The following is a 27752-nucleotide window of genomic DNA, read 5'->3' as shown; positions in this document are numbered from 1 at the left end:
GCTCCACAGTTCATCTTAGATAACAGCAGCAAGCCCAGATGCTGGGCAGCTATGGGGCAGGAAGACTGGATCAAGGTCTGGTCAGCTAGGCTAGACCAAGAGGCACTGAGGCACGAGGGTGCCCAGGCATCCTTCTCTTTCCTTAGATTCTTTTGACTCAGCCCGTCTCCTGCTCATATAGGGGAGGATGAAGGGAAGTGGAGGAGGGGAGCCACAGGGAGCCAGTCACTCTGCTAGGGAGCCTGCAGGGCTCCTTCCTTCCAAGTATGAGCCTGAATGTGGAGGGAGGGAGGGAGGGAGGGAGGGAGGGAGGGAGGGAGGGAGGGAGGGAGGGAGGGAGGGAGGGAGAGAGAGAGAGAGAGAGAGAGAGAGAGAGAGAGAGAGAGAGAATCAGTGGGGTTTTCTTCTCAGAAGCAGTCAGTTTCCTGAGAGAAAGAAGAGAGAAAAGAGAAAGGGAGGGAGGGTAAGCAAAGAGGGAAGGAGAAAATTGGAGGTGGGAGAGACAGACGGGGGAGGGGGAGCAGAAAGTGAGAGCACACTGGAGACTGAGCACAGAGGCAGAGAGAGGGAGACAGAGAGGAAGCCACAAAGCAGGAGGGTGTGCGGTGCAGAGCCAGAGCTTAGAGGGACCCGGTGAGGGCGGGTGCGAGCAGGGGGAAAGCCAGTGACCACAGGCGCCTGCAATCCAGGATTCCAGGGCACCACAGGAGTTCAGCGGCACACCGGGCGACTGGCCAAGAGGTGGTGCGGGGCTGGGGGTGATCGCTCTTCCAGGTACTCGCAGGTGGTGAGGTGACCCAGAGTGTTTCTGCTCCCAGGTGCTTGCTCGCCTGGGAGGTGGAGCAGGGCGGCTCCGGGTGGCTGTGTCCCTAGGTGCTGGTCCAGGGGGTGGCGCGGGGCTCTGGGTTGCTGGACGCCGCCCTCAGGGTAGCCATGGCGACAGGAGCCAGGGGTCGCTGGGCCACCGCGTCGCCGAGGGGCTGAGCCGGCAGTGGGCTGCGCCATGGCGGCGCGGGGTTGCGGGCCCTGAGCGCCAGCTGCGGGCGCGCACCATGAACTCGTGGGACGCGGGTCTGGCGGGGCTGCTGGTGGGCACGATCGGCGTGTCGCTCCTGTCCAACGGGCTGGTGCTGCTCTGCCTCCTGCACAGCGCTGACATCCGCCGCCAGGCGCCGGCGCTCTTCACCCTCAACCTTACCTGTGGCAACCTGCTGTGCACTGTGGTCAACATGCCACTCACGCTGGCCGGCGTCGTAGCACAACGACAGCCGGCCGGGGACCGCCTGTGCCGCCTGGCTGCCTTCCTCGACACCTTCCTGGCTGCCAACTCAATGCTCAGCATGGCCGCACTCAGCATCGACCGCTGGGTGGCCGTGGTCTTCCCGCTAAGCTACCGTGCCAAGATGCGCCTCCGCGATGCCGCGTTCATGGTGGCCTACACGTGGCTGCATGCTCTCATCTTCCCGGCCACCGCTCTCGCCCTGTCCTGGCTCGGCTTCCACCAGCTGTATGCCTCGTGTACGCTGTGCAGCCGGCGGCCGGAGGAGCGCCTGCGCTTTGCTGTCTTCACTAGCGCCTTCCATGCGCTCAGCTTCCTGCTCTCCTTCATCGTACTCTGCTTCACGTACCTCAAGGTGCTCAAGGTGGCCCGCTTCCACTGCAAGCGCATCGACGTGATCACCATGCAGACGCTTGTGCTGTTGGTGGACATCCACCCCAGGTGAGAGGCCTGATCCAGTGCGCTGGGGACACTAGTGAGTTGGGAAGGTCCCAGCATCCAGGGTAGGGCTGTGAGAGAATTCCCTTTCCTCCTCACTGCAAGGGTGGAATGGCAGGTGCTGTTTAAATGATACCCAGAGCTTCATTTTCTGAAGCCCCAGACTGAAATCCCAGCCAGAACTCCCTCCTTATCCATATACCATCTTAGACAGTGGGCTTTGTTCACTGTGCAAAGCTTGAAAGGGGTTTGGATATGGCCCTGAGAGACGACTATAGAGGCTTAGAAAACACTTAAGAACTCTTCAAACTTTGTGTGTTACTCCTCCGGGTCCTTGCTATCCTTGGTGTGGTGCTACATTGATCTCCTCTTCCTGTGTGTGTCAGAGTTCCCATCAAGCAGGATCCATTGCACCTTCTCACTATGGTGGGTCCCGAGGACCTGGGGTTGACTTGCCTCCCTAAAGCACCCTGTCCCATGTCTTCTGGACTTGGAGCCTCAAGGTCCCTTCAAGAATTTGTACCTCAGGCTCCTGAAACTAAGCCTGTCCTATCTGCCCACCTCCATCTTCTTGACCCACTATTTCTCAGGACAAGATGGAAGGAGGCAAATGAAAGGACGGGCTGGGAACCTCTGTGGTCCTTAATGTCCCTCTGGGAGAGAAGGAGAAAACTGTCAATCAAGCTGTCCCGAGCTCACCTTATTCTTCCTCTCAAGACTAAGGGCATCCAGAGGGAGGGTGCTTCTGTGGCCTCTGCCGGTTTATATACATTAAAAGCTGCCTCCCTCTCTGCTACCTGGGACTCTAGATAAGAGCTTAGGAATCCACTTGGCACAGAAGATACAGCACAAAGAGTGCACTGGTGATGGAAAGGCTATGGGTCTGGGTGTGAGCAGAGGCCCTGATTCAGGAAGCCTGGGGTAGGAAGAGTGTAGACCTCGATGTGTGTCTGCCCTTTAGGGCACAGCAAACAGATGGAAGGTGTTCATCTGAGCAAGGCCACTTGTGGGGCTCCTTGCCTTAGCACTAAGAAGCTGCTGAATTTCACCATGCCTGCACATTGGAAGGGCATGGCAGAGTGTGTCTGCCGTCCCGCTCTGAGCAACTGTTCCAGATGACAGGCTGCTCTAGTCTTCTCTACAGAACTCTTCCCCACAGAAACTTACACGGAATGTTCTTGCAGCAGCTCTCTCTGCCTGTGTCTGTGCAGCTCAAGAGTCAATTCAGCAGGAAGTCTGAAACCATGCTTGCAGAAACATGTCCATCGCCCTTCACTTTAGAAAGGGCCGTCCCAGGGCTGGGGCTGAGGCAGCTTGTGAGGATGCATGGAAATGTTAACTCTTGAAGACTTGAACCAGTCCTAGAAAGCCCACTCAGAGAGCCTCCCAGTGGAGGGAAAGAGAAGTGGAGCCAGTTATTTTAGGGTGAGGCAAAGCCCAACCCCTGCTCTTAATCCCCCAAAGAGGAGGGTAGAGGCCACTTTGCATTCTATTTAGGGACAGGGGCTTCCTCTGCTCCTGTCTCTCTGACTTTAGGTCAGAACTACAGAGAGTATTTAGGAGTCTCATAAGCAAAGACAGACATTGCTGCAATCCAGGCCTTTGTCAACTCTGAGGAGAACCCTGACCTCCTCTAAGCCTCGGGCTGTTTGGAGGAGTCCCTGCTTCTAGACCCTCCAGGATGCTCCATCAGGTCACAGAGCCATGTGCTCCTTGGTGAGCACGAGCTGTCCTTTACAGAGGTCTCAAGTAGGAGTGGGGAGGTGGTTCACAGATCATGACAGTTCACCTACCTCCCTGACAGCTGATATGCTGGCTGTCTCTTTGATGGCACAGTTGAGATGCTGTGGTCTTAACTCTGAAGGCTGCAATGGAGTCCTGCCCTATCTCAGGCTCTGATATCCTTTAGTATCAAGAACCTATGAAATCTTAGGGCGTCAGTCCCAGGACAGTCCCTGGACAGCTAAGGGAGCAAGTGGAGTCTTAGCTCACTGGAAGTTATCCCAGGTACTGGAGCCCAGGTACCATTTGTTAGGAAGGGATGGGAAGTAGCTGATTTTCCAGTCGAATAGCAAGTTTTACCCCTTTGCTACGATCACTGCCTAAACAGCAGGCAGTCCCTCTTTTCTAAATCTGAGACCCAAGGTAGCATCTCCTGTTTCTGTTGCTCTGTGTCCATTTCCTAGTCACTACGTTTACGAAGCAGGTTTTGCTTTGCAGTGTCTGGTCCACACTCAGCTCCACCTGCCCAATGTCTGCTATTCAGTTCTCCCAGTCAAAGCTCTAGACAGGCCCTAGTTAGACTTGTTCTGCCTCTGCTGCCAAGTACAACCAAGCAGATCAGGCTCCACAACCCAGCCGCAGTGCTCTCTCTTTCCAGCCCAGCCCAGGCTCACCATGCTAGGTAGACACATTCCTGGAGCTAAGCAGTTGGTGGAAGAGTCTCTCCTACAAGCTGAATGGGGACTTCCTTACAGTGTTACTGGGGTCTCTCTCTAACCCCTCAACATCCTATGAATCAAGACCAGAGGGCTGACTCTGCAGCATGTCAGAGGTTGACCAAGGAGGCAGAATCTTGACTAGTTGATCCCAAAAGGGAGGCACTTGACGAACTCTAAAAAGTAGCTCACACATAAGTCTGTCCTTGAGATTTATGGATGGAGCACCCAGGCAGACAGAGTCTCATAAACTGTCTGTGTAGATGCTTAGAAGTTCTAATTTAGCTTGCAGACAATTACATGGAATATTTCCTAATCCCTGTATCTTCACAGATATACTTCCTACAAATGGGGCTCAAATTTAGGATTTACAGGCTCCTCTGAGGCTAGCGTCATCTGGGCTAGAGAACACTAAGTGGTCCACTTACCTTACTTCTCCATCCCTGACTCTACCCAGCACCAAAGGTGCCTCTCTTGGGCCATGTGCACACTACAAGTCTTACAGTCATGTTCCATATATGTGATGCTCCTCAGGCCTTGGACTGATTGCATCTACAGTACAGCCCACCCTTTGATGGGGACCAGAGTCTGCATGTATTTTGGAATCAGAATCAAGGCATTTAGACAAGGATTATGTGTCCTAGAAAATTAGAGTTTACTCTAGTGTAGAAGGGGTGGGCTCCAGCTTTAATGTGTAGGGAGGGCCCAGAACAGGGACTGCATTTGCTAGAAAGGGGTACTGATAATGCCAGCATCCTAACCACAAACCCAGAGCTCTTTCTCACTATGAGCCATCTTGTCTCATGTCTTAAAAGCCAGAAAACCAAAAGGGACCAGCCTATGAGTGCTCCAAGTGTGGTCTCTGGAAGGACAATGGACAACTCAGATCATCAAGGTTTCTGAGACCACCTCCTTCACTGTCTGTTAAGATACTTCAGAGTCTCTGTTACTGGAGCCTGCTGAGTGCATCTCCTTAACCTCATGTGTCAGAAAGCCAGGGAGGCCATCTGCTTTGGTCTCAAATCTTGTGGCACCCCCTACTCCAACTCCAGGCTAGCACACATGTTCACACCACAATCAGGGGTCCCTGAGTGAGTCATGTACCTCAGGTCTCTGCACCACAGACTCTACCCAACAGTCCAAGGATTCTGGGTGCCACCATCAGACCAGGGGTGGCAGTGAGGGTAAAGGGAACTCCCTAGAGTCAGGTCAGGATATTTGAGATGAGACTTGGTTCTGTCCCAAACTGCCAATATTTTCTTGGGCATGTCCTAAACTATGAGGGTCCTCATCTGAGAACAATCACAATGCAGCTCACAGGGATACAAGATTTTCTGGACCTCTGGGCTGCAAAGCTGTGGTGAGAGAAATGACAGTAAATGGTTTTGTGATCCTATCATTCAGAGAGCCCAGTGAGCTGTCTCACACCTAAGTGATGGGAGTGCTAAGCTGATGGTCAAGCTGCTTTCTAAACATGGGGTCAGTTGACCTTACTCACCTGCAACCACCACTGCACTGTTACCCAGGAAACAGTAGAACCCAGGAAGGAAAGGTAGAGCTGGTTCCAGCCCTTTTGTTTACAATCCTTCAGGGAAGGAGTGCCACACCCCTAACTGGAAATGCTGGGCTGGTAGCCAACGCCCATGTATCTGAAGTCCCACTTGTACCTGAATCTCAAGGCAGGCAGATCCTTCACTCCCATAAGCCTCCATTTCCCCATCTGTAAGCTTGGGTAGGCATATGCTGCAGAATCTACTGTCTGTCCCAGCAACAACATTTCCCTGGGGCTAAGTGCCCTCTGCAGACAGTCTCTGTGTTCTACTGGCATGACACATTAGATTCTGTGATGTACTTGTAAGATCCAAGTGGGCCAGAGTCAACTCAGAACTCAATGTCAGATTGCATGATGCTAGCTCACATCATCCCTGGTACAGTCCCCAGCCACAACTGCCCTCTCCTAAGGACAGAGCATAGGACAAGAGGGACTTTTACGGAAAGAGGAAACCCTGTGGCTTGGAGGTTCATGGCGGAGCTAGAACATAGTATACTGTTTGCCAGTGAATGTATACTGAGTTGAGGATAGTTTGGTTAATGCTCACTAAGTGTTCACTGAGTCAGGCATGGTTTTTGGTAGTTTTCATATTTTAACTCAGTCACTCTGGATGTGACCCTACAAGGCAGGGTCTCCCAGAACCCTCATTTTTAGAGATGAGGAAGCTGATATACAGACAGGCTGTACCACTTGCCACCCCGAAATCAAGGGCCTGGATTTGAATCTAGAAGTTCAACCCTGCCTCTTCACAGTTAACCAATAGGCTATTAGCTATGAAGCAAAGGCCAAAGAAGACACACAGCTACAAAATGCCTTCTGCTTAACCTGAAGAGACAACACAGCAGATCTCTGAAGATCTGTGCAGCCTGGGGGGGGGGGGGGGGGGAGAGGCACAGACAGTCCTAGCCTTTCCTTCCTTCAGTCATTCCAGTGTCGGTCTCTCTGAAGACCCCAAAGCCATTATAGATATTAATTACCCGAGGCTTTGGAAGAGAGAGGGTCCATTATGGAGAGGGAAGGGACTATAGCCCCTCATCAAAATTCTGACTCCTTGGAGAGCATAAGGAAGCTCCCCATCTCTTAGTGTCCTACTAGTTAATGGGTCGTGTCCATCCCCACAATGAAATTTTTGCTGTGGTGAAATCCTCTGAGAAGTGGGTACTCATGTTCAGAGAGGCTTGGTGATAGGTCCTTTGGTCAGGGTGTTTTATCGAAAAAAACATAAAGGAAACCAGACACTGTGCATGGTACGTTTAATTCTTCAGGCAATCCCATTTAACATTATATTGCCTATAAGAAAACACATCAATAAAATGTGATATATGATATTACACTGCAAATAACGACCTTGACAATGTCACACAGTTTGTCCAAGAGCACAAGATCGAGCCCTAGGTCTCTGGCTTCATAGCCACGAGTCTGGAGTCCACTGTTTGTGTCATGAGTAGCACCTCCCTGTGTCCCGGCCATGCCACCCCGTGAATTACCTTCTCCTCTCTGTCCCATGTAGCGTGAGGGAGCGATGTCTGGAGGAGCAGAAGCGCAGGCGACAGCGTGCCACCAAAAAGATCAGCACCTTCATAGGGACCTTTCTCGTGTGCTTTGCCCCCTATGTGATTACCAGGTAAGCAGATGGGAAACAGGGCTTGGAGGGCAGAGTGGGGCCTCTATTGCCACATGTCTCTCCTACGGGCATGGCAGGGTGTGAATGAACACTGGTATGCTTCTCTTCAACCCCTGACCCTCCCTTATTAATAGCTAACATTTCAAAGGTTCATTTTTTATTTTTAATTATGTGTCTGTGCATGTATGTGTTTGTGTCTGTGTGGGAGTATGTACAGTTGAGTGGAGGTGTCCTTAGAGGCCAGAGAGAGTTTTAGATTCCCTGGGGCTGGAGTTACAGGCAGTTGTGAGCTGCTGAGAACTTCTTAGGTAGTTATCGTCCTCTTCGGTAGTCTGAACTTGTAGCCACCAAGCTCTCTCTCTAGCCCCTTAATTAACATTTTTACTGCACATAGTTACCAGTACCTTGTGATGATTCAATACAGGTATACAATGGGCACTAATCAAGTCAGGATAGTTAACATGTCCTGTTCCTTTAACAACAGTTTTGATTACCACATAATCACCACAGGAACCTATGAGGCACTGTGTAAAATTACACTATATGCATGCAGTGTGTGCTAATCGAATTGGGCTCATTTATTCTCCATCTCCTTGCCATGCCTGTGTGTTTGGAGCCTCTGAGCACCTCTCTGTTTATTTTATAGCATATGTAACAGGTCGTTGTGAAGTGCAGTCCTCCACTGGACTGTAGAAAGTGAGAAAACATGTCTATTTTAATATCCATTATCCACCCTGTCTCCATCATCCCCTTCGCCCTAGCTCCTGGGCATCACTGCTGCATATCCTGATGGGCTTTTTAAGGTGTGTTTTTATGGAAGAACATGTGGCACCAGTCTGAGTTATTTCATCGTGTCCCCTGGTTCCACCCATTTGTCCAAGTGACACCCTGTTGCGCATCTATTCCACATTTTCTTTATGCGCTGGTTGCAGCCCCCACATTGGTTTCTGCCTTAGCTGCTATGAACATGCATCAATAAATACAACATGCAGGCGAATGTTGATTCTCATTTTGTTTCTTTTGATAATACACCCAGAAGTGGGCCAGCTGTTCTATGGTGGATCTACTGGGTTTAAGGGAAAACAACCTTCGCACTGCTCTCTATAATCAGTCTTGGGTTCTTATATGTTAAACTCAGTACCCCACAGTGGGAAGACTCTTCACTTGATCTCCAGATAACCTCATTCTAACTCTTCACCCCACACTCATACTCCAAGAGGTGCTGACCAGAAGAAACAGCAAGGAAAAATGGAAGGAAGTAGTGCATAGTACCGGGTGCTGGGTAGCCAGCCCCGAATGGTCTACTTCAGAGATACCTCCTGCCACGTGCATAGAAGCAGATATTTCTCTCCATGCCCTTCAAGGCAGACCACCTTTCCTGTGACTGCATTGTTAGCCAGTTTTTCCTCTCCCCAGAGTATCAAGAGCCAGGCAGGGTGTAGTTCACTGGCAGCAGGAACCAGCATTCCTCAGACTAGCCTGCTCCAGCTATGACAGTTCCCCATGCCAGTTTCTGTAAGAAAGAAAGGTGAAGAGAAAGGAAGAAAGGAAGGAAGGAAGGAAGAAAGAAAGAAAGAAAGACAGAAAGAAAGAAAGAAAGAAAGAAAGAAAGAAAGAAAGAAAGAAAGAAAGAAAGAAAGAAAAGGATGCTTCCCCTCCCACTTCTCCCTCCTAAGCTCCTCTGTAGACTGGTGGGGGCGGTATGGTAACCCACAGCTTTGTTTCCTGAATAGTTCTATGATCTGTGAAGTTGGGAGATCACAAAGGACAACGGTTCTAATAAGGCATGGATATTAAGACACGGAGGTGAGAGCTTTGATTGAGTCTGGGAAATGGTTTCCTCTGGGTATGAGTGTGTGTGTGTGTGTGTGTGTAGAGAGAGAGAGAGAGAGAGAGAGAGAGAGAGAGAGAGAGAGAGAGAGAGAGAGAGAGAGAGAGAGAGAGAGAGAACACAGCTAGTACCACTGCATGAGTGGGCATCCCCTTCACTGTCACCCAGCCTCCTGGCCCCCTGAGGATGAGCCAACTGTGTCTACTCTCTCTGCTCTCCCTACTTGTCTTTACACAGAGCCCCCCCACCTCAAACCTGGTTGCTTTTACTTTCAGTCATGACCTCCAGACAGGCAGAGAGGGAGCCTTGCTCACCTCTCTAGGCCCCTCCTCTCTTCCTCAGACAGCCCAGGCCTAAGTACAGTGCCACCCACTGCCTTCCATGGTATGTGTTTCTACTTGGGTAACCAGACTCAGCCCATTTCTCACTTTGAACACAGGACTTGGAGCTGTGTATGGGTTCCTGGATGCTTTGACCACAGAACAGGGTGGAGTTGTCCATTTTTCCTCTGGATCTATGCACTAGACCTCAGTAATTGTGCTGTGTTGCATACAGATGACTTGACAGAGAAGGGCTTCCCTAGGAATCGAAAGATATACTATGGGCTCCTTAATTCCAACCAACTGAACACCAGGAACACCTCTATCCTTCCCCAATGTGTCCAGTTTGATAACCAAGTCTCCAGTTATTGCCAAGTGTTCCAGGACCAGAGTCACCCTGAGTGAAAAACTGGTCTAGATTCATACCCCAGTCAGGAAGCCAAAGCTGGTTTATCTCGGGACTCTGCATAGACCTAACACAGAGAGACAGAGGGGCCTCCTCAGCACCACCTTCCTGCTATGCAACTTTGGGCCATTGCTCTCACCTCTCTGGGCCTCCAGAAGACAGTGTGGTATCCTGGGATTAAAGGATATGGAGCACTGGAGTGTGTGACACAGACATGCCTGTATGGATTCTTGAGCCATTATCTTCTCTCCCTGACACAGGGACTGAAGGAGATGTAGCCAGCCAGGGAATGCGGGTGAGAAAGTATATGGAGACTCTTCCTTTTAGACCTCAGGGTGAAGGGAAGTCAAGGACTGAGGAAGTGAACTTGAATTCTCAGAGAATAAGTAATATGACTCCTACTTTTGGCAGCTAGGCTTTCCTCAGGCTTAATCTCATTTCCTAATGTATTCTCTCTCTCTCTCTCTCTCTCTCTCTCTCTCTCTCTCTCTCTCTCTCTCTCTCTCTCTCTCTCTCTCTCTCTCTCTCTCTCTCTCCCTCCTTCACTCTCCTCTCCCTCCCCTCCCATTCCTCCTCCCTCTCCCTCCCTCTTGTTCCTCTCCCTCCCTGTCTCCCCCTTTTTTGATTTTAGTTTTTTCTTTTTTTAATCTAGAAACAATCATTTTACATATCAATTCCCTGATCCCTCTCCCTCCCATCCTCCCATACCTCCTACCAACCCCCCCAACCCACCCTCCACCTAATCCCCAAGGATGGTGAGGCCTTCCACTGGGGATCATCAAAGTCTGTCACATCATTTGGGGGTGGGCCTAGGCCCTCTTCCATGCATCTGGGCTGAAATAGTACCCCTCCATAGAAAATGGGCTCCCAAAGTCCATTTGTGCACTAGGGATAAATACTGTTTTCACTGTTAGAGGTCCAATAGACTGCCCAGGCCTCCTAACTGGCACCCACATTCAGAGGGTTTGGTTCAGTCCAATGCTGGTTCCCCAGCTTTATGACTGGGGTCCCAATACTCTCACTAGGTCAGGTCATCTGGTTCTGTAGGTTTCTCCAGCCCTGTGTTTACTCCTTTGCTCATCCCTCCTCCCTCTCTACAACTGGATTTCAGGAGTATGGCTCAGTGATTAGCTGTGGATGTCTGCTTCTGCTTCCATCAGCTACTGGATGAAGGCTCTAGGATGGCATATAAGGTAGTCATCAGTCTCACTATAAGGGAAGGCGTCAAAGGCAATCTCTTCACTACTGCTTCTTAGTTGGGGTCATCTTTGTGGATCTCTGAACATTTCCCTAGTGCCAGATTTCTCTTTAAGCCTATACTGGCTCCCTCTATTAAGGTATCTCTTTTCTTGTTCTCCTCTATTCCTTCCCTGCCTCAATTTTTTATTCCTCTTGTTCTTCTCCCCCCTCCTCTACTCCCCTTCTCTTTTCCCTACCTCCCAACCCTCCCTGCCCTCATGCTCCCAATTTGCTCAAGAGTTCTTGTCCCTTTCCCCTTCTTTGGGAGACCAAGTGTTTTTCCTTTAGGGTCCTCCTTGTTTCCTACTTTCTCTGCTGTTGTGGATTGTAGACTGGTAATCCTTTGCTCTATGTCTAATATCCATATATGAGTGAGTACATACCATGCTTGTCTTTCTGTGACTGGGTTATCTCACTCAGATTGATTTCTTCCAGTACCATCCACTTGCCTGTGAATTTCAAGATTTCATTGTTTTTTTCCACTGAGTAATACACCATTGTGTAAATGTACACATTTTCTCTATCCACTCTTCAGTTGAGGGGCATCTAGGTTGCTTCCAGGTTCTGGCTATTACAAACAATGCTGCTATGAGCATAGTTAGCATATGTCCTTGTTGTATAAATGTAAATCCTTTGCTAGATCAACTGTCCCCCGTTTTTATTATAGTCCATTTCCTTCTAATAATGTCCAGGCAATAGTGTTTCAGTTAGATTGCTAACAGATTCAAATGGGAATAATATAATTGAGTTTTAAAAAAGCATTCACAAAACTGTGCATCTTGCATGAGAATAAGCAGCATTTCCAGGGGAATAAGGGCCTCACTTCTTCCAGTATAGAACCTGAATCAGGGGACTCCACCCCACCACATCATTTCTTCTAATATAGAACCTGGGTCAGGGGATGCCGTCCGACCTTGTCACCTCCTCCAGTATAGAACCTAGATCAGGGAATACCACCCTACCCCATCACCTATTACCAGTGTCTTCTCTATCTGTATGGAGAACTACCCCAAGCAAATCTCTCACGACAGTGCTCATGCTCACCTCCCATAACTTTGTCACACATGCCTCTGGCACCTTCTCTATGCCAACTATCAAAGTTCACCTGAAGATGAAGGATGAATTGAAGAGATACCCAAGAGTCCCCTGATAGGAACTCTGGCCCTGAAAAATAAAGCCTGTAGTTAGGCAGATCCATTCCATCAGGCCAGGATCCAGGGTTCTGAGGCAGAACGGAGATTCCTGACTAGGCTAATGGGCAAAGCTCGCAGAGTGAGTGTGGTCAGGTGGGTATGAGGAGGAGTAATAACTGGAGCAAGCCAGACAGCATGAATGGGATCTAGGGTGGTGTTTTCTAGTATGACAGACACCAGGCATGGCTGGCTGCTGAGCACTCAAAATATGACCTGTCCAAATTAAGGTGTTCCTACTTCAGGCTTATAACTTCCAAAACTTAGTATGATAAAAAATATAATCAATTCGTCTCATAGCAATTCTATAGTGGGATAATAAGTACAATAAAAATTAAATTCATCTGCAGCATGCATATGTGCATGCATGTATGCATGTGTGCGTGTAGGTTCATGTGTGTGCGTGTAGAAGCCAGGCTGTAGGTGTTGTTTGGACACTGTCTACCTCTTCTTTTTTTGTGAGAGCTCTTAATGGAGTCCTGACATGTCTGTGTTTCACAGCCATGCAGCTCCTCTGGGGTCAGTTAGACTGTTCCTGGAGTAACCAGGCAGGGTCTTCAGGGCCACTGCACATTTCTGCCCACAGGCTCTTGGGAAATATTTTCAGAATTAATGTTCACATGCCTTCAAGTGATTGTAAGCCTATCGTCTGCACAGCAATCTATACTTACAAATAATTACAGTTGTCGTAAATCATCAGGATCAGGTTTGGAGGCATTTGCGGATCTGATGGCCCCATTATTATAGCTTTCCAGAGTAATGGAATGATGGCGAGGGGAGAGGGGTTAATATGCAGGTGGCTCCTGACTGTTAACGTTCTATTAATAAATGACTCCTCCACTCTAATGTCTTAGGAAAGCTTAAAGCATTGCTTAGAGCTTCCAGGCCTTCGCATATGCAGACAAGTACAGATCCAGCCTCCAGAAGCCTTGAGGATAATTGGGCTGTTTTCCTAAGCGATGTTCTGTGACTTACATTGCACTTTAATGCACATACACTGTGGGTGTGGGTGTGAATGTTTGTGTGTCTGTATCTGTGTGTCTCTGTGTGTGTTTCTGTCTCTGTGTGTATGTGATTGTGTGTCAGTGTGTCTCTGTGTGTGAATGTTTGTGTGTCTGTGTCTGTGTTTCTCTGTGTGTGAACATTTGTGTCTGTGTCTGTGTGTCTCTGTGTGTGTGTTTGTGTGTGTGTGTGTGTGTGTGTGTGCAGAATGTTACAAGGAGAGACAGAAAGACGGACAGAAACAGACAAAGAGCAAAGGCCAGAGGAGCGGTGATGAGCAGAAGAAGTATAAAGAAGGGACTCTAATGTGCTGCTTTACCTCCAGTATTTGAAATAGAGGGTGTCAGGTGCACTATAAAACTGGAAACAATGCAGGAACCTGAGGCAGCCTGGAACCAGGAAGCATGAGGTCTCTGGTACCCAAAGCCCAGGCTTCAAATCCTTTCTTTCCCACATCTGGACCATATGACTAACACAGAAATTACCTTGGTCTCATCTTTCTGTGATACAAATGTGGGGAGCTGGAGGTGCTGTCTGAGAAGCAATGAGGTGCTGAGCCCTAGGCTGCTGAGTCACTGCACCTCTCACCCTGAGCCTCCCTCCCTGGAGACTCCCATTGGGAACAGGTCTGGACATTAGTTCCTCCAGGACTCCAAGTGCCTCAGAATTCAGACAAGTGTCCCCCTCCTTCAGGGACTAGGGCAACTCTGGCTGTGAGTAGTGTGAGGATCCCTTATGGCTAAGGGCAAGGGTGAGAAGCTCCCTGTCTAGTCAGCTCTTTTCTGTGGCAGTCACTTCAGAGTGCTGCCAGCAAGCATCAGAAGGGCTTCACACCAAAGACAGCCACAGTTCAGAGAAGCCCAGCAAACACAGAGCCCTGGGCAGGCACTCGGAGTAAAGAGAGCTTGATTTCAGAGAAGCCCAGCAAATACAGAGGCCTGGGCAAGCACTCGGGATTAAAGAGAGCCTGATTTTGGAGAAGTCCAGCAAACACAGGCATGGGCAGGCACTCAGGGTTGGGGGTTATAATCTGTGCATATCACATGTGTTCACCCTCTCATTCAGCTGTAGCTCTGAACCTTGAAGTATTTTATACACTTAAAACATGCATGCACATACACAAGATACACACACACATATGTACACACACATATGCATATATTTTTACACAAAACACACAGTACATATACATGCAGATACACATGACCCCACACATGACCCACATGAACACATATGTACATAACTCATACACCCATATGGCAAACATGCATACACATGTACAAATATATACATAATGTATATATGCGCACAACACAAGGTACACATGCACACACTTAAATAACACAAATGCACACTTGCATAACACACACATACCTCATGTGCACATACACATACATTCAGGTGACACAATGTACTCACAGGCATGTAGCACACATATGCACATACAAATAAATGTGCTCACAATATTACATGCACACCATACACGACACACATGCATGCCTAGCATAGAAGCACATGCATTCTACATGCACAGTCATTCACACAGGTACATACACAGATGCAGGTTGGGTCACTCCTCAGGCTTCTATAAAAGGCTCAAATGCCTTCCTCAGAATGGCCCGAAGTATCTGGAGAGGAGACCCCGCCCCTCATGCATCTTGCTGTACCCCTGCCTGCTGACTGGTGTGGGCACTCTGAGGTGATAAGATAGGGAAGAGGGGGTATGAAGGATTGATCTGCATTCATTATGAGCAGAGGTCTTTTTTTAGTTCACACCCTAGGAAGCATATGGAAACCCCTTTGTGCTCAGTGAAAGGTGCGGGCATGTGGCAGGAGTGGTACTTGTGGAACAAGCCCGTTTGCTGTGGAGTGGGAAGGGCCTCTGCTCCAGAGGTGCCAAAGCTGCGGAAGTCCCAGTGTCTCCCTTTGGGGTCTGGGAACAGGGTGGAGATCAGGTTTCATTCCAGTGTTGTTGCAGTCAAGGACCCCAGAACACCCAAGCAACCTAACAGCACCTCCAGATCCCTGTGGGGTTCTTTAGGGATGTTTTGGAATCCTGCAGCTGCCAGAGCTGAGTACCATAACAGAGGGCTTAAATAGCAGGAAGACAGCCTCATGTCTCCTTGGCCAGAATTATGTCAAGTCAAATCTGCTTTGTGTTCACTTGAAGCTCTCCTTTGTCTGGGACCTGCCAAAGGTCAGAGAGACTTTAAAGAAGAATTTGTCACAGGTTTCGTGGGGAGGGACAAGAGACAAAGATTTAGCACAGCCAATCATGACTTCATGGAAAGGGCAACTTAGAGATGAAAGTATCCGAAATGCTCATCTTGTTACCTTGCAATGCTGAGATGCAGGTCCCAGCATGGCCTCCAGCTAGGCTTAGAGGGTGGGCTTGCACATGGCAGGAGCCCCTGGATTGCTATGCAACCTCTTTGGACCTCAATGGTCTCATTTATAAGATGGGTATGAATCTCTCTCTGCTGGTTCCTATGAGATGAGAATGTGCACACAGTGAGGGCTTAGTCCAGTGGAAATTATCTGAAGGGCTTCAGACCTTAGATGAAGTTTTGGGGAAGCAAGTGCCATAACTTTGCCCTCCATAGCCCCCAAGTACTACTTTTGATCTTTCTGGAGGTTTGACAATTGATCATTTAAAAAAATTCTTTTGGGTCTGGAAGAAAAACACAAACAGTAATGTGTTTGTCACATGTGAATAAGTCCTGAGTTAGGACCCATGTCAAAAACTGGGTTGAACAGCGGATGTGTATAATCTCAGAAAAGATAAAATGGGTGGTGGAGTCAGACAGATCCCTACAAAGTTGATGGCCAGTTATCCTAGCCAACTTGGTGAGGTTCCAGCCCCACGAGATACCCTGCTGTCCCAAATAAAATGTGGAAAGTCTCTGAGGGAGAAACACACCAAGGTCATCCTCTGATTTCCATGAATTCATTCCCACATACATATGTGTACCTATATATACACATGAACACACACACGTACACACATGCATGCACACCGCACCTATATTTTGGGGAAAGCCACAATGCTAGGACCAATCTTAACAATATATAGAAGACAGGACATTTGGGAAACATGATTTGGCATCACTTGGTATGCTAGATAGTTTTATGTCAACTTGACACAAGCTAACATCATCTGAGAGGAGGGAGCCTCCATTAAGACAATGCCTCCATAAGACCAGATGTAGGCAAGCCTGTAGGGCATTAGTGATTGATGTGAGAGCGTGGTGATATCTTGTTTGTACTCTAACAAAGAAAACTTGCCTGAAGATCAGAGGGCGGTGCTAGCCACTAGTTAACCATAGAAGTATGGAGGTCTGTACAGACAGACAGGAAGCGATACAGATGAACTGAGAGAGGAAAATAAGGTAGGAGGAGACAGGAGCTCAAGCTTTTTTTCGAGTGAGAGGTTGGTGAGGTAAGAGGTAGCAGTGGCTTGCTCCTTTGTTTCAGCATTTAACGTGATATCTGACTCTGGGTTTTTATTATTAAGACCAATTAGAATTCGTACTGCAGGAGAGGGCCTAGCCAATTGTGGATGGTGCCATCTCTGGATGGATGGTCCTGGGTTCTACAAGAAAGTAGATAGAACAAGACATGAGGAGCAAGCCAGTAAGCAGCACTCCCCCCACGGCCTCTGCATCAGCTCCTGCCTGCAGGTCCCTGCCCTGTTTGAGTTTCTATCCTGACTTCCTTTGATGATGAGCAGTCATATGGAAGTGTAAGCCAAGTAAACTCTTTCCTTCCCAACTTACTTTTCAGTAATGGTGTTTTATTGCAGCAATAGAAACCTCAGCTAAGATACAGGGCAACAGTGAGCCAGTGTCTGGATATTTCATTATGTGTGAAATGTAAATTTGGGTCTTTGTCTCTTTTAATTCATCACTTCTAAAACATACATTTTAAAAAAGTGAATATTTCCCTGATGCTCACAGCTCCAGTTCCTCAGTTCATCATTCAATCTGTCAATGAAATGAGGAGAAAGGTAACCCTGGATTAAGGCCAAGGGCAAAGAGTGATGCTGAAAAGACGAGGCAAAGACAGTGGTCTCATTATGGACTCACTGGAGATCCACTCAGGAGAGGTGTTCTAGTGGGGAATGATATACAGCACCTGTCCTTCCTTCTAACTACTCTAAGGTCCATCATGCAACCTGAGCCTGAAGAATACCCAGGAAAACTAATCTAGCAGCAGAGTTACACTCTACCCCTCTTGTCTCTGAGCCCTCTCCCTGGCAACTCACTGTGCTGAGAACAACCCCTGCCTGCTCTCCTGGGGATGCCCCATGTGGTGGCCAGCTGCCAGAACCTAGCTGGATACAAGCACTAGGCTAACATCCCTCTCCATTCAACTGCCTCACTTGACAATGGGTAGAGGACAGGTGATTCAGGGTCTCTAATCTCTCCAAGCTTTGTGGGTCTTTTTGACCTTATGCTACTGCTTGATACTATCTCAAGGTTGACCAGTGTGGCTGGGAACACTTGGGAGAGAGTAATCAAGATTAGAGGTAGGAGTGGGGACCCAGGAATTCTTAATATCAGTGAGTTCCATGATTTCCAGGAGAACTTGAAGAACTGAACTCTTGAACATGCGGGATGATATATCTTCCCTTGCTCTCATCGATGAAGCTCACTTTCAGGTCCCCTGACTGCTGCTATTGTCAGAGGCCACCAGGACCCCAGTCCCAGGAAGAGCTCTTCTTCCCTGGCAGATGCTCTACTGGGGCTTTGCAGAATGTTTGCCAAGTTTTTTTTCTCAGCCCTCTCTCCCACATAGCCTCCTCAGTAAGGCGGAACTGAATTTGAGGCTGAGCCAAACCAGACTCTCATGGATTAAAAGATAGAAACAAGGCTGTCCAGCTTCCTTACTCTATAGACAAGACATGAAGACCTACAGACTATAAAGACGTGTCCTGAGTCAGAAGCAGAAGTGGAGCTGGCTTTAAATCCTGCCTTTATAGTTGCTGTCCCTATGAGCTTGGGGATATGAGATTGTCATGTCTTCCAGCTTCACTACAGTAACCTACGTGCATAGTTGACAGAGTGCTTAGAATAAGTGCCTAATCAATGCCTATTGCCATCATTTTTATTGGTGGGCCTCATTATTGCTTTCATGGTTACCTGACATAGTTACATTCCCCTAACGCATGCCCACAGCACCCTCAGTAACACTCCTTATCCTTCCACAGGCTGGTGGAACTCTTCTCCACAGCACCCATTGGCTCCCACTGGGGTGTACTGTCCAAGTGCTTGGCCTACAGCAAGGCTGCGTCGGACCCCTTTGTATACTCCTTGTTGCGACACCAATACCGTAGGAGCTGCAAGGAGCTTCTGAACAGGATCTTCCACAGACGCTCCATCCACTCCCGCTCCGTGGGCCTCACAGGTGACTCGCACAGCCATAATATTCTGCCAGTGTCAGAATGAAGGACCGCTCTCCTGCTGGGGAGTTCAGAATGAGGTGGACAGAGCAAAGGGCAGTGGTCTAGGACTCCTGGGTGAACAGTAACTGCCACCATTGCCTGGTGATTGCAGTGATGTTGATGTCTGAACAAGTCCTGGCGCCTGCTTCTTGGTCCTTCCAGGGGGGATATCAGACTGTCCCGTCACCAAAGGATGGCCATGGGCCACGTCCTGGTCGTTCTTTCTGGGAGTGTGTTTTGAGCACTTAGACTCACCAAAGGATGGTAAGCTAGTCGCTGTCAAGGATACAGAGTGCTGGTGGCAGGTGTAGGGCATAGCACCCACCTGTTTGCTAACCACTGGTCATGGGGCCCCATGCTCCAAGGGACATTTCAGTGATGCTGAATGCGAAGGTTGGCTGTGGCCATCTGGCCCCAGATCTAATATGGCATCTCTTTCTCACTTGGTAGTGGTGGCTGCTGTAACCCAAATATTATCTAGCTGGTGCCAACTACATTATGCTCAGCTGACACTCTTGGGCTCTGCACTCAGTGGGAAAGTGTTTAACAACCAGTTTGCTGCCTACCAGTTGTCTGAGGAATGATAAATTGGATTCAACTTTTGTCCCTCTTCCATCAAACAAACTCATGTTTGTGTGTATTGACAATCTTAGCATGAAAGTGGTCTCAATAGACAGGTAATAGACAATGTTAGATTCTCCGAAATCTGAGAAAGAAGTCACCTTCTTCTGATCTGCATGTCATAGCTATGAGAGTCCAATAAAGCAGGAAGAAGGTATCTGGTCTATCCTACCTCCCCAGTTGGGATCTGAGTTGGTAGGAAGCACTCCCTCTTATCTTAGACATCTTGCCCATCATAACCTATGAGGTGGATGTACAGGAGCTGACCTGAACATGGATGCAGCCTTAGTTTTCAAATGCTGGGTACCATTATCCTGGTGGCTCATTAGTCTCATTCTGTAATTCTGTCCTGAGAAAGCAGGGGCCGTCCAAGGTCACCACAAAATTGCTTTGTGCCACTGATGAGAGAGTGCAATTAGTATAGGATGATGTTCCCATAATATACATGCCAGTCCATTGGGAGCCATTGTCTTAGTCTCATTAAAACAAAGATAAGGATTGGAGAAATAGCTTAGCCAGTAAAGTGCTTACTGTGCAAGCATGAGGCCCTGAGTCTGACCCCAAGAATCTGCACCAAAAGAAAACTGGACATGGTGGCATGCACCTGTAATCCTAACGCTGGAGAAGAGAGAGAGGTGGCTCCCCTGGACTCACTGGTCGGCCAAGACTTAGCTGAACTGGTGAGTTGCATGTCAGAGATGAACCTCAAAAACAAGCCAGGACAGGTTCCAAAACAATACAGAGAAACCCTGTCTCAAAACCCCCCCAAAATGTAGATGGTGACTGAGAAGCAACACATGAGGTTGACCTCTAGCTCCCACATACCCACACCCACACCCACACCCACCCACACACCCACACCCACCCACACACACACACACACACACACCAACAATGGCCATGCCTTCTTCCCATCTCATCATTTCAGATTGATTTGAGAATGATCCTTGCAGTTGTTTCTCATCTCTATAAAACCTCTAAGAGACTCTTCTGGGTGGAAAGGGTTGAGAGCTATCAAACCAGTATTTCTTTTCTTATAATTCTACACATCCTAGTCTCGGAAGTACAGCAGGAACTAGCCACCAGGGACCAACCTGAAGAATGTTGGTTTTCCCTGCCAGGCAGCCCCAGTAGTTAAAGGCAGAGAAATGTCTGCTTGTCTATTTGAAAAGATGGCCTATCATTAACTCTTGGCAATTCATTTAGAAAACAACTCCACCAGGCCTAATGTCATCAGGCTTCAGAGTTTCCATGGAGACAGCTTTAATATCTTCCCATTGCTGGGAGAGGTATGCTCCCACCTGCCTTGTTAGAGTAAAAGAACCTGGGGTCCAGAGGGAACTCCTTGGGATACTTGTTTTAACTTTATAGCCATCTCTTCCCACCCAGTCATCTGGGGGAGTTGGTGAGGTACACCCCTCCCTCCTGTGATAAGGGATGTCACATGGTAACTTGAAATTAGCCACAGTGGAAGTTTTTGTAAATCAGGTCTCTCCTCCAGAGCTGGTTGTCACCCATCTAGCAGCACCACACTGACACATATTTGTTTCTGGGATAAAAATGTCCTGGTTCAGAGTCCATTTGGTCCCATCTAGCCCAAATCACAACAATGACTTCTATAGATTTCCTAGTGAAGAGCAGCTGTATCCACCCGGTGGTCCCAGAACTCAGAGTGCTAGGGGAGTTCAAATCAAACCAGTGGCCAAGACAGCATGCACAAAATGATCCCCCTTTTCACACAAATACTGTTAAAGTTGGGCAACATAAGAGTGGTGACCCAGAGGGTGAGGTCAGCAGACAAGCAAAGTCGAGTAGGGACATCCACTTCTCCCACGTTGGTCTAGAGGGAGAGTCATCCTACAAATCCTTTCCCTGCTTGCTCTGTGTAGTCAACATATTGTACCCCGAGTTGCAATGAGATCGCTTTGTCCCTTCCCTAGCTAAGAAACAGGAACTGCCACCCACGATACCACTTATCCGGAAGGATATATGCTGTAATTTTCACTATACCTCTAAAACTGCTTACCATCTAATAAAACCCGTTACACTGGCATTGTGCCACTGACAAGAACCCCAGATAAGCCCACTGATGGAGAGTTTTCATTATCACTTAGACACAGGCTTGAAAACCCAAGGGAAGTGAGAAGGAAGTGCCTCCGTTGGCAATGGTCACCAGCCAATGCTGCGGCAATCGCCTTCCCATAAATGTTTATCATGAGCCTGCACATCTCTGAAACACACTCCCTGTGGTGATCACAGTTCCCACTTGAGCAGTCTACCTCATTCTGGTGATTTAATTAATCAAATGACATGTGGTTTTCTCAGGTATGAGGTATATAAAACAAGACTCCGTCCCCCAAGATAGAAGGTCTCAGTGACTTGCTTGACTCCCACTGGTGTACAGACTCCTATCCACTGCACCTGCACTGCCGCTGGGCAGGGGAAACCATTCTGTGGAGCTCCAACTCCACTCAGAGGGCTCAGTTTATAATCTCTGCCCCAGTCTGCATTTTCCTTGCATCCCTTCTAGGAGGTCGGTAACTTGGAAACCTGGGGCCCTGGGAATACAGGACGCTTGCAGAATGATGCAACAATGGTGTCTGGGTGTCTGCATTCAGTTAGGAGACAAGCATGGCTTGGTGTTTCCTACTGTGTTTTCTTCCAGGGATTAGCTCAGGCCTCCAACATTCTGAGCAATAAACCTCTTACCTTGTGCTTGTGAGATATGCTTTTTTTCATGTGTCTCTCTCCTTGAGAGAAGGTAGACAGACTAAGACCATGCCTGTGTACTGGTTGTCATTCCTTGGAAGGATTGGATGTACAGGTAGTCATCTGTGCTTAGCTGTTGGATGAACCCCAGTGTTGTGTGTTGTCAGGATTTGACCTTAACACAGGGTTAAGTAAGTTGCCTGATTTTCTTGGGGTTATTCTATAAGGAGCCAGAAACCTCATGGATCAGCTTTTTTTCCTCCAGCCCATGAACACCATGGGAAAAGATCTGGAGATGGTGAGGTTCCCATTGTCTTCCCAATATTCTGGGGATCTTAATGGAAACAGTAGTTATTAAACTTCCCCATCCCCAAGTGTCACCAAGGGAGGTGCTTTTATATGAACTCCTGAATTCTCCAGAGGTGAATTTAGGCAAGATGGAAGGACTTGGGTTTCTATGATCTATATATCAGTGTCCAGGCAGCTGACTCAGGTAATCTTTCAACTCTGTCCTCAGCAGTGACAGCTCCTCTGCAGGGACACTACAGGATTAGTATTTTAGGTGTTGAGGAGCCCTTGTAAACCTGCATTTTCAAGAAATATTGGGCCATCATCTCCATGAGCATCAGCAGCATGAAGCATTCCCCCAAGACCCAAGTAAGGCTTCTCATTTCCTGAAGTGTTAGCACATGGAGATGTGCAGAGCCTTTTGTACAGGGGGAAGAACTCTGCATCTCTCCGCATCTCTCCTTTACTCCTACAGGCTCAGCAGAGAAGTCTGTATGTGAGGAGCCTGCCTTGTAAGCCCCCAACCTTCCCTACCAGCACCTCCTTCAACCCAAGCTTTTCCTGCCTTTCTGCAGAAGATACTGTGGGATAACAGGTCTCAGCTCCTTCCCCAAGCACAGAGTGAAGCCTAGGAACTGGACTCTTTGGCCAGTCAGCTTCCAAGGGGGAAGGAGTCATGGGTCCTGAGGAATGGAAGTGATTCTGGATATAGAGAGAACAGGCCTGGAGCTTAAAGTGGTTTCTATCAGCCTGACCCAGACATCAGAAGTCAGGGACTTTCAGTGCCAGAAGGCCAGAGAATGGGTTTCTGCAATGACATGATGAGTGGCTGGTGAGAAAGCTGGATCTGACCAAGTGATGTGGGAGTTCTCACCTGTCACCCCATAGTTCTGTAAGCCAGAGCCTCCTGTGTCATGCCCCCAGGGGAGATGAGTATTAAGGGTGTTGCTCAGCACTGTTAATTAGAAGCCCTGGAAGACTTTGCAGAGGCAGTGGGCTCTGAACTGCTGCTACAGCATGGGGTTGAGATGTGGACTAGCCTGGTAAACATTCAGTAGAGTAGGGCTTAGTGTGCATTCAGAAACACTGTCCAGGGGGTGCTCAGAAGTGGGCAGTGCCTCCTGAGACACAATGAATGCCATCTGTGACCAACAGGGTGGATGTTCTTGAAGTAAGAACAAAGTTAGGAAAAGATGATAGGGGGAAAAATCCATAGATATTTAGCCATCCAAAAAGAGAAGAACAAAAAAACAGAAGGAAAGAAAGGAAGAAAGGGAATAGAAGAATGGAGATGGGAAAGGCGAAAGGAACTGCATTCAATTTGAAGGATCTGTCATTTATTCATTTTAATTAAATATTTTATCTACTCGCCACCTAGACCTTCCCTCCAGTTCCACCACCCCTCTTCTCACATAAGTCTAACCACCCAACTTTATGAACTCACTGAGTTCAAATGGTGTTGCTGGTATGTGTGGAAGTGTAGGACTGTCTACCAGAGCATGGGCAGTCTACCCAGGGCCAGACGGTAGAAGAAAGCTGATACTCCTCCAGCAGCCATCACTGCTAATAGCCCCCCAGCCAGAGAGTGGGGCTTTGTGATCCCCTCCCTGACGACCCATGTTGGGATTTGACTAGCTTTGTCTTATGCAGGTGAATGCAGCCATGGCCACCGTGAGTTCATGTGTACTGTCATGTCCAGGAGACATCTTTTTGTTGCAGTCCTCCCAACCTCTGGCTCTGACCATCTTTCTACTCCCTCTTCAATGATGGTCCCTGAGCATATCAGAGGAGTCATCATATAGACGTCTGAGTACTCTGTGAGTTTCTTATGTTCTGTAATTTGGTCAGCTGTGGGTCTCTGTATTAAGATCCCATTTTCTGCAAAAACAAAATTCTCTGAGAATTTTATATAATGTATTTTGACAATAATTCCCCTCAATTCCTCTCCTTAACTTCTCCCAGTTCAACCCACACTCTCCTGCCTCCCCAAATTTGTGTCCACTTAAAAATTTTTTAAACCCATCAACTCCAATGTGGGCTGTTCATATCCTTCTGGGTGTGGAGACAACATGCTTAAAAACTGACTCTCCCTCCTCCAGAAGCCATCAACTGTCCAGACCTCCTGAGTTAGGGCTGAGGGCTCATGGATCCCTTACCATTCCATGCTAGAATGTTTGCTAACTTGATATTGTGAGGCAGCCACAGCTGCTGATAGATTGATGAGCACTGTAGTTCTCGCATGTCTAGAAGACACAGCGATTTTAGTCTGGTCCTCCCCAACTTCTGGTTCTCAAATCTTTCTGTCCCAGTTTCCATCACTAACCACCATCCACTGCATAAAGAAACTTCTCTGATGAGGTCTACAAGCTTCACTAATCTATGAGCAGAAAAATATAAATTTAGAGGGCATATTAATACTGTCTCCATTTATCAAAATAATAGTACAAATCTATAAAATAACTTTCACACACACATATCCAGAGCCTGTGAATTCTCCAACCATGGATTCTTGGCCAGATTTGCAGTACCAGGCACGTGTTTCCTCCTGTGTAGTAGGCATTTGATCCAACCAGAAAAATGATTGGTTACCCCATAGCATTTGTGACATTATTGTACCTGTGGGCAAATCTTGCCTTGTTGGTCTTTGTTATAGTTATCAGTGCTCACAGATGACTAAGACTGCATAGCACCCTCCAGTACTATGAGAGCTAACCAGCAAGGGAGAAAGCTTTTGGAAGTCAGTATTGATTTTACCACGTCCTGTGAATAATGTGTGTAGTGTTTTTGGCAACAGGGTCATGTCATCAAGTTTGGATATGCAACCAAGCCAACATTCATTCTTAATGACAGTGTCCATTTCTCTTTTTATTTGTTTACTTATTTATTTGCTTACTTACTTACTACTAGTTTGCTTATTTTTAAGACAGGTTGTCCCAGCTAGCCTTGAGCTCACCATATATCTCATACTGACCTCAAACTTGTGGTGTATCTTAGAGAAATTAGCAATCCTCCTGCCTCAGCCTCCTGGGTGCTGATATTGCAGGCATCAACCACCACCAGCTTCGATTAAGTCTCAAGAAACCAAATCCAGTCACATTGTCCTAGGGTACCTCCTCTGATGATATCCTGAGTGGGAACAAATGTGTGTCACTCTAAGGGGGTGTTTCACAGTTAACATCCATGTAGGGTCTAAGGCGTACTGCTGCCAATCCCCAGGGACAAAAGGAAGAATTAACATAGCATAGTGTACAATAACACAGCCATGGTACAAAGGTTGTCCTCACACTTATTAGGCAAGCCACACCCTCACCATCTTTTGCAGGGGAGGTGAACAGTTCATTCTTGAAATGTGTCATGTAAATACATACGTCACATTTAAAGGCCAAATGTGAATCAAACCAATAGCAGCATAGCTCTGTTTTATCATCCACACTCACATTTAAGGATTTATTTTAAAAAGAAATTGATATTTTAGAGTCAAAGGCTTATGTGTATCCCTTGGATATGGATGCTCTTAGGAACACTGAGACATGGTATTTTCCATGTCCTCTCACACATGTCCAGTATGTCTGCATAGTCACCATCAGATTACGGTGTGATGGTTTCCAAGGGCCCAGAATCTCTATTTGGAGACAAGCAGTCTCAGACCTCAGTCACACTCCACAACACCCAAAGAGAACAGGTTTGGGATACAGAGAATCAGAGGCTATCACAATGACATTCTTGCAATGTGTCTGGGTGCCAAGAACCAGATCATAGTAATTGCTCAGGCTGCCTAAAAATCCCCAACACCTAATCCCCAAATACCCAGCCTCCCATGGCCTTCCCTTGGCTCCTCTGTTGCCAAACCTCTTCTTGAATTATTAATAGTAACCAACCCACCCTACTTGAGAAAGCTTCAAATACCAAGCTTCCTTGCAAACTGAAATGATTCCAAACCTCAACCATCCTTTTTTACAAGAAATGTGTAAACACAATATCTCTTGGAACATTGGGGGCGTTCATAGGATCTAGTGTCCTGCCAAATTCATCAGGGTCTCCTGCAGGAAACTCAATTGCTCTGAGCTGCAAACAGCTCTCCCTTCCACCTGGGGCAATTAGCTCGATGTTGACTGGATAGCATTTTTTGCTTAGGCACCTCTGGGAGAAGGAATTGAAACCTTCTGTCTAAATACAGGTTGCTCATTTGGTGAGTATGCTCTTGGGTGGACAGAGCTCCCCCTCTGGTGCTGTGTCCTGTGTAGTGGATGGGAATGGACACCATCAGCCATGCCCATCCTTCCTCCCCAAGGAAGCACAGCAGGTTCATCTTGCCCAGTATCCAGTAGAAGAAGCATCACTTCCTGCAGGTGAGAGGAGAGGGAGTGAAAGGCCACTACTAGCATGCCATCCTGAAGGCTCCTGGGTACCAGGGCACCAATGACCAATTCTTTACACCCCTGTGTTTCCACATATTTCATTTGTTTTTGCTATCTGCAAAGGAAGGTGAGGAGGCTTGGGTCATTCATAGCTTGAGGCACCTACAAAGTGGCCAGTAGATGACATAAGGGTCCTCACAGCTGGGAAATGTCAAGTGTGCCCAGTAGGGCTCAAGCTAGAATCCTACAAGGAAATGTACTTTATATCTTCACATTTCAAGAAAACTAAGATTTAGGAAAATATCAGGTATTTCTTGCGACACTTGATTGGTTTCTACAGTGTTGCAGTCCTCTCCAGGAGATTTCTAGGAAAATGAATGGAAATACATGTGCTTGCAGAGTCAATGCTCCCCCCACCAGTGTGCATGCCCGTGAGAGAGCACTACATATGGCGGGAATTCAACACAAACAACTGAACACTGAGCACCAGATGAAGCAAAAGTTTAGCGTCTTATGTCATTGTAGTTTTAACTTTGCTTTCTAATTTAATGAACGAAACTGTGGCTCCATTTATTCTTAAATAAAGTATCACTACTCTCTCTCCCAATGTGGCAACATTTACCTTCCCTGTGACACACCTGCCAACAGCTGTATTCTGCTGAAATGGGACTGGAGAGATTTGAATTCAAGGCCAATGCTGCCTGCTCTGTTTACAATGGCTTGCGTTTTGTGAATATATATCAAATGTTGTAATATATTTTTATGATAGAATTGATGGTTAATACAAGGGAAATATCTATATCTATATATTGTGATTCTGTCCAATAAAATTCCTGTTATAAAATCTCACCTGTACTTGGCTGACTTGGTGCAGACACATTTTTTTTGTGTGTATATATAAGCTAATTGTCACAAATGGTGGCACCAAAATTTGTCTTTCATTTCTTTCTTGCCTTCCGAGACTACATTCTCATTTCTACAAGCCATCACTGCCTCTGACCTCAGGCAGCTTTG

At 47.6% G+C, this 27752-nt stretch overlaps 1 protein-coding gene across 1 annotated transcript; it reads left to right on the top strand.

Moving 5' to 3' along the window:
* Nucleotides 1-386: 386 nt before the first annotated feature.
* Nucleotides 387-27587, top strand: Gpr26 (G protein-coupled receptor 26). The gene is made up of 3 exons (XM_005064291.3): nucleotides 387-1720; nucleotides 7218-7331; nucleotides 18529-27587. The coding sequence occupies exons 1-3, from the start codon at nucleotides 1053-1055 to the stop codon at nucleotides 18764-18766; spliced, it is 1020 nt and encodes a 339-aa protein (XP_005064348.1). The 5' UTR covers nucleotides 387-1052; the 3' UTR covers nucleotides 18767-27587.
* Nucleotides 27588-27752: the final 165 nt, after the last annotated feature.

The sequence above is a fragment of the Mesocricetus auratus genome, unplaced genomic scaffold (genome assembly GCF_017639785.1).
Source record: "Mesocricetus auratus isolate SY011 unplaced genomic scaffold, BCM_Maur_2.0 Super-Scaffold_4256, whole genome shotgun sequence".
In the NCBI taxonomy this organism is placed as follows: domain Eukaryota; kingdom Metazoa; phylum Chordata; class Mammalia; order Rodentia; family Cricetidae; genus Mesocricetus; species Mesocricetus auratus.
The sequence above is the reverse complement of the archived record's forward strand: the minus strand, read 5'-3'. Positions and strand labels throughout refer to the sequence as shown.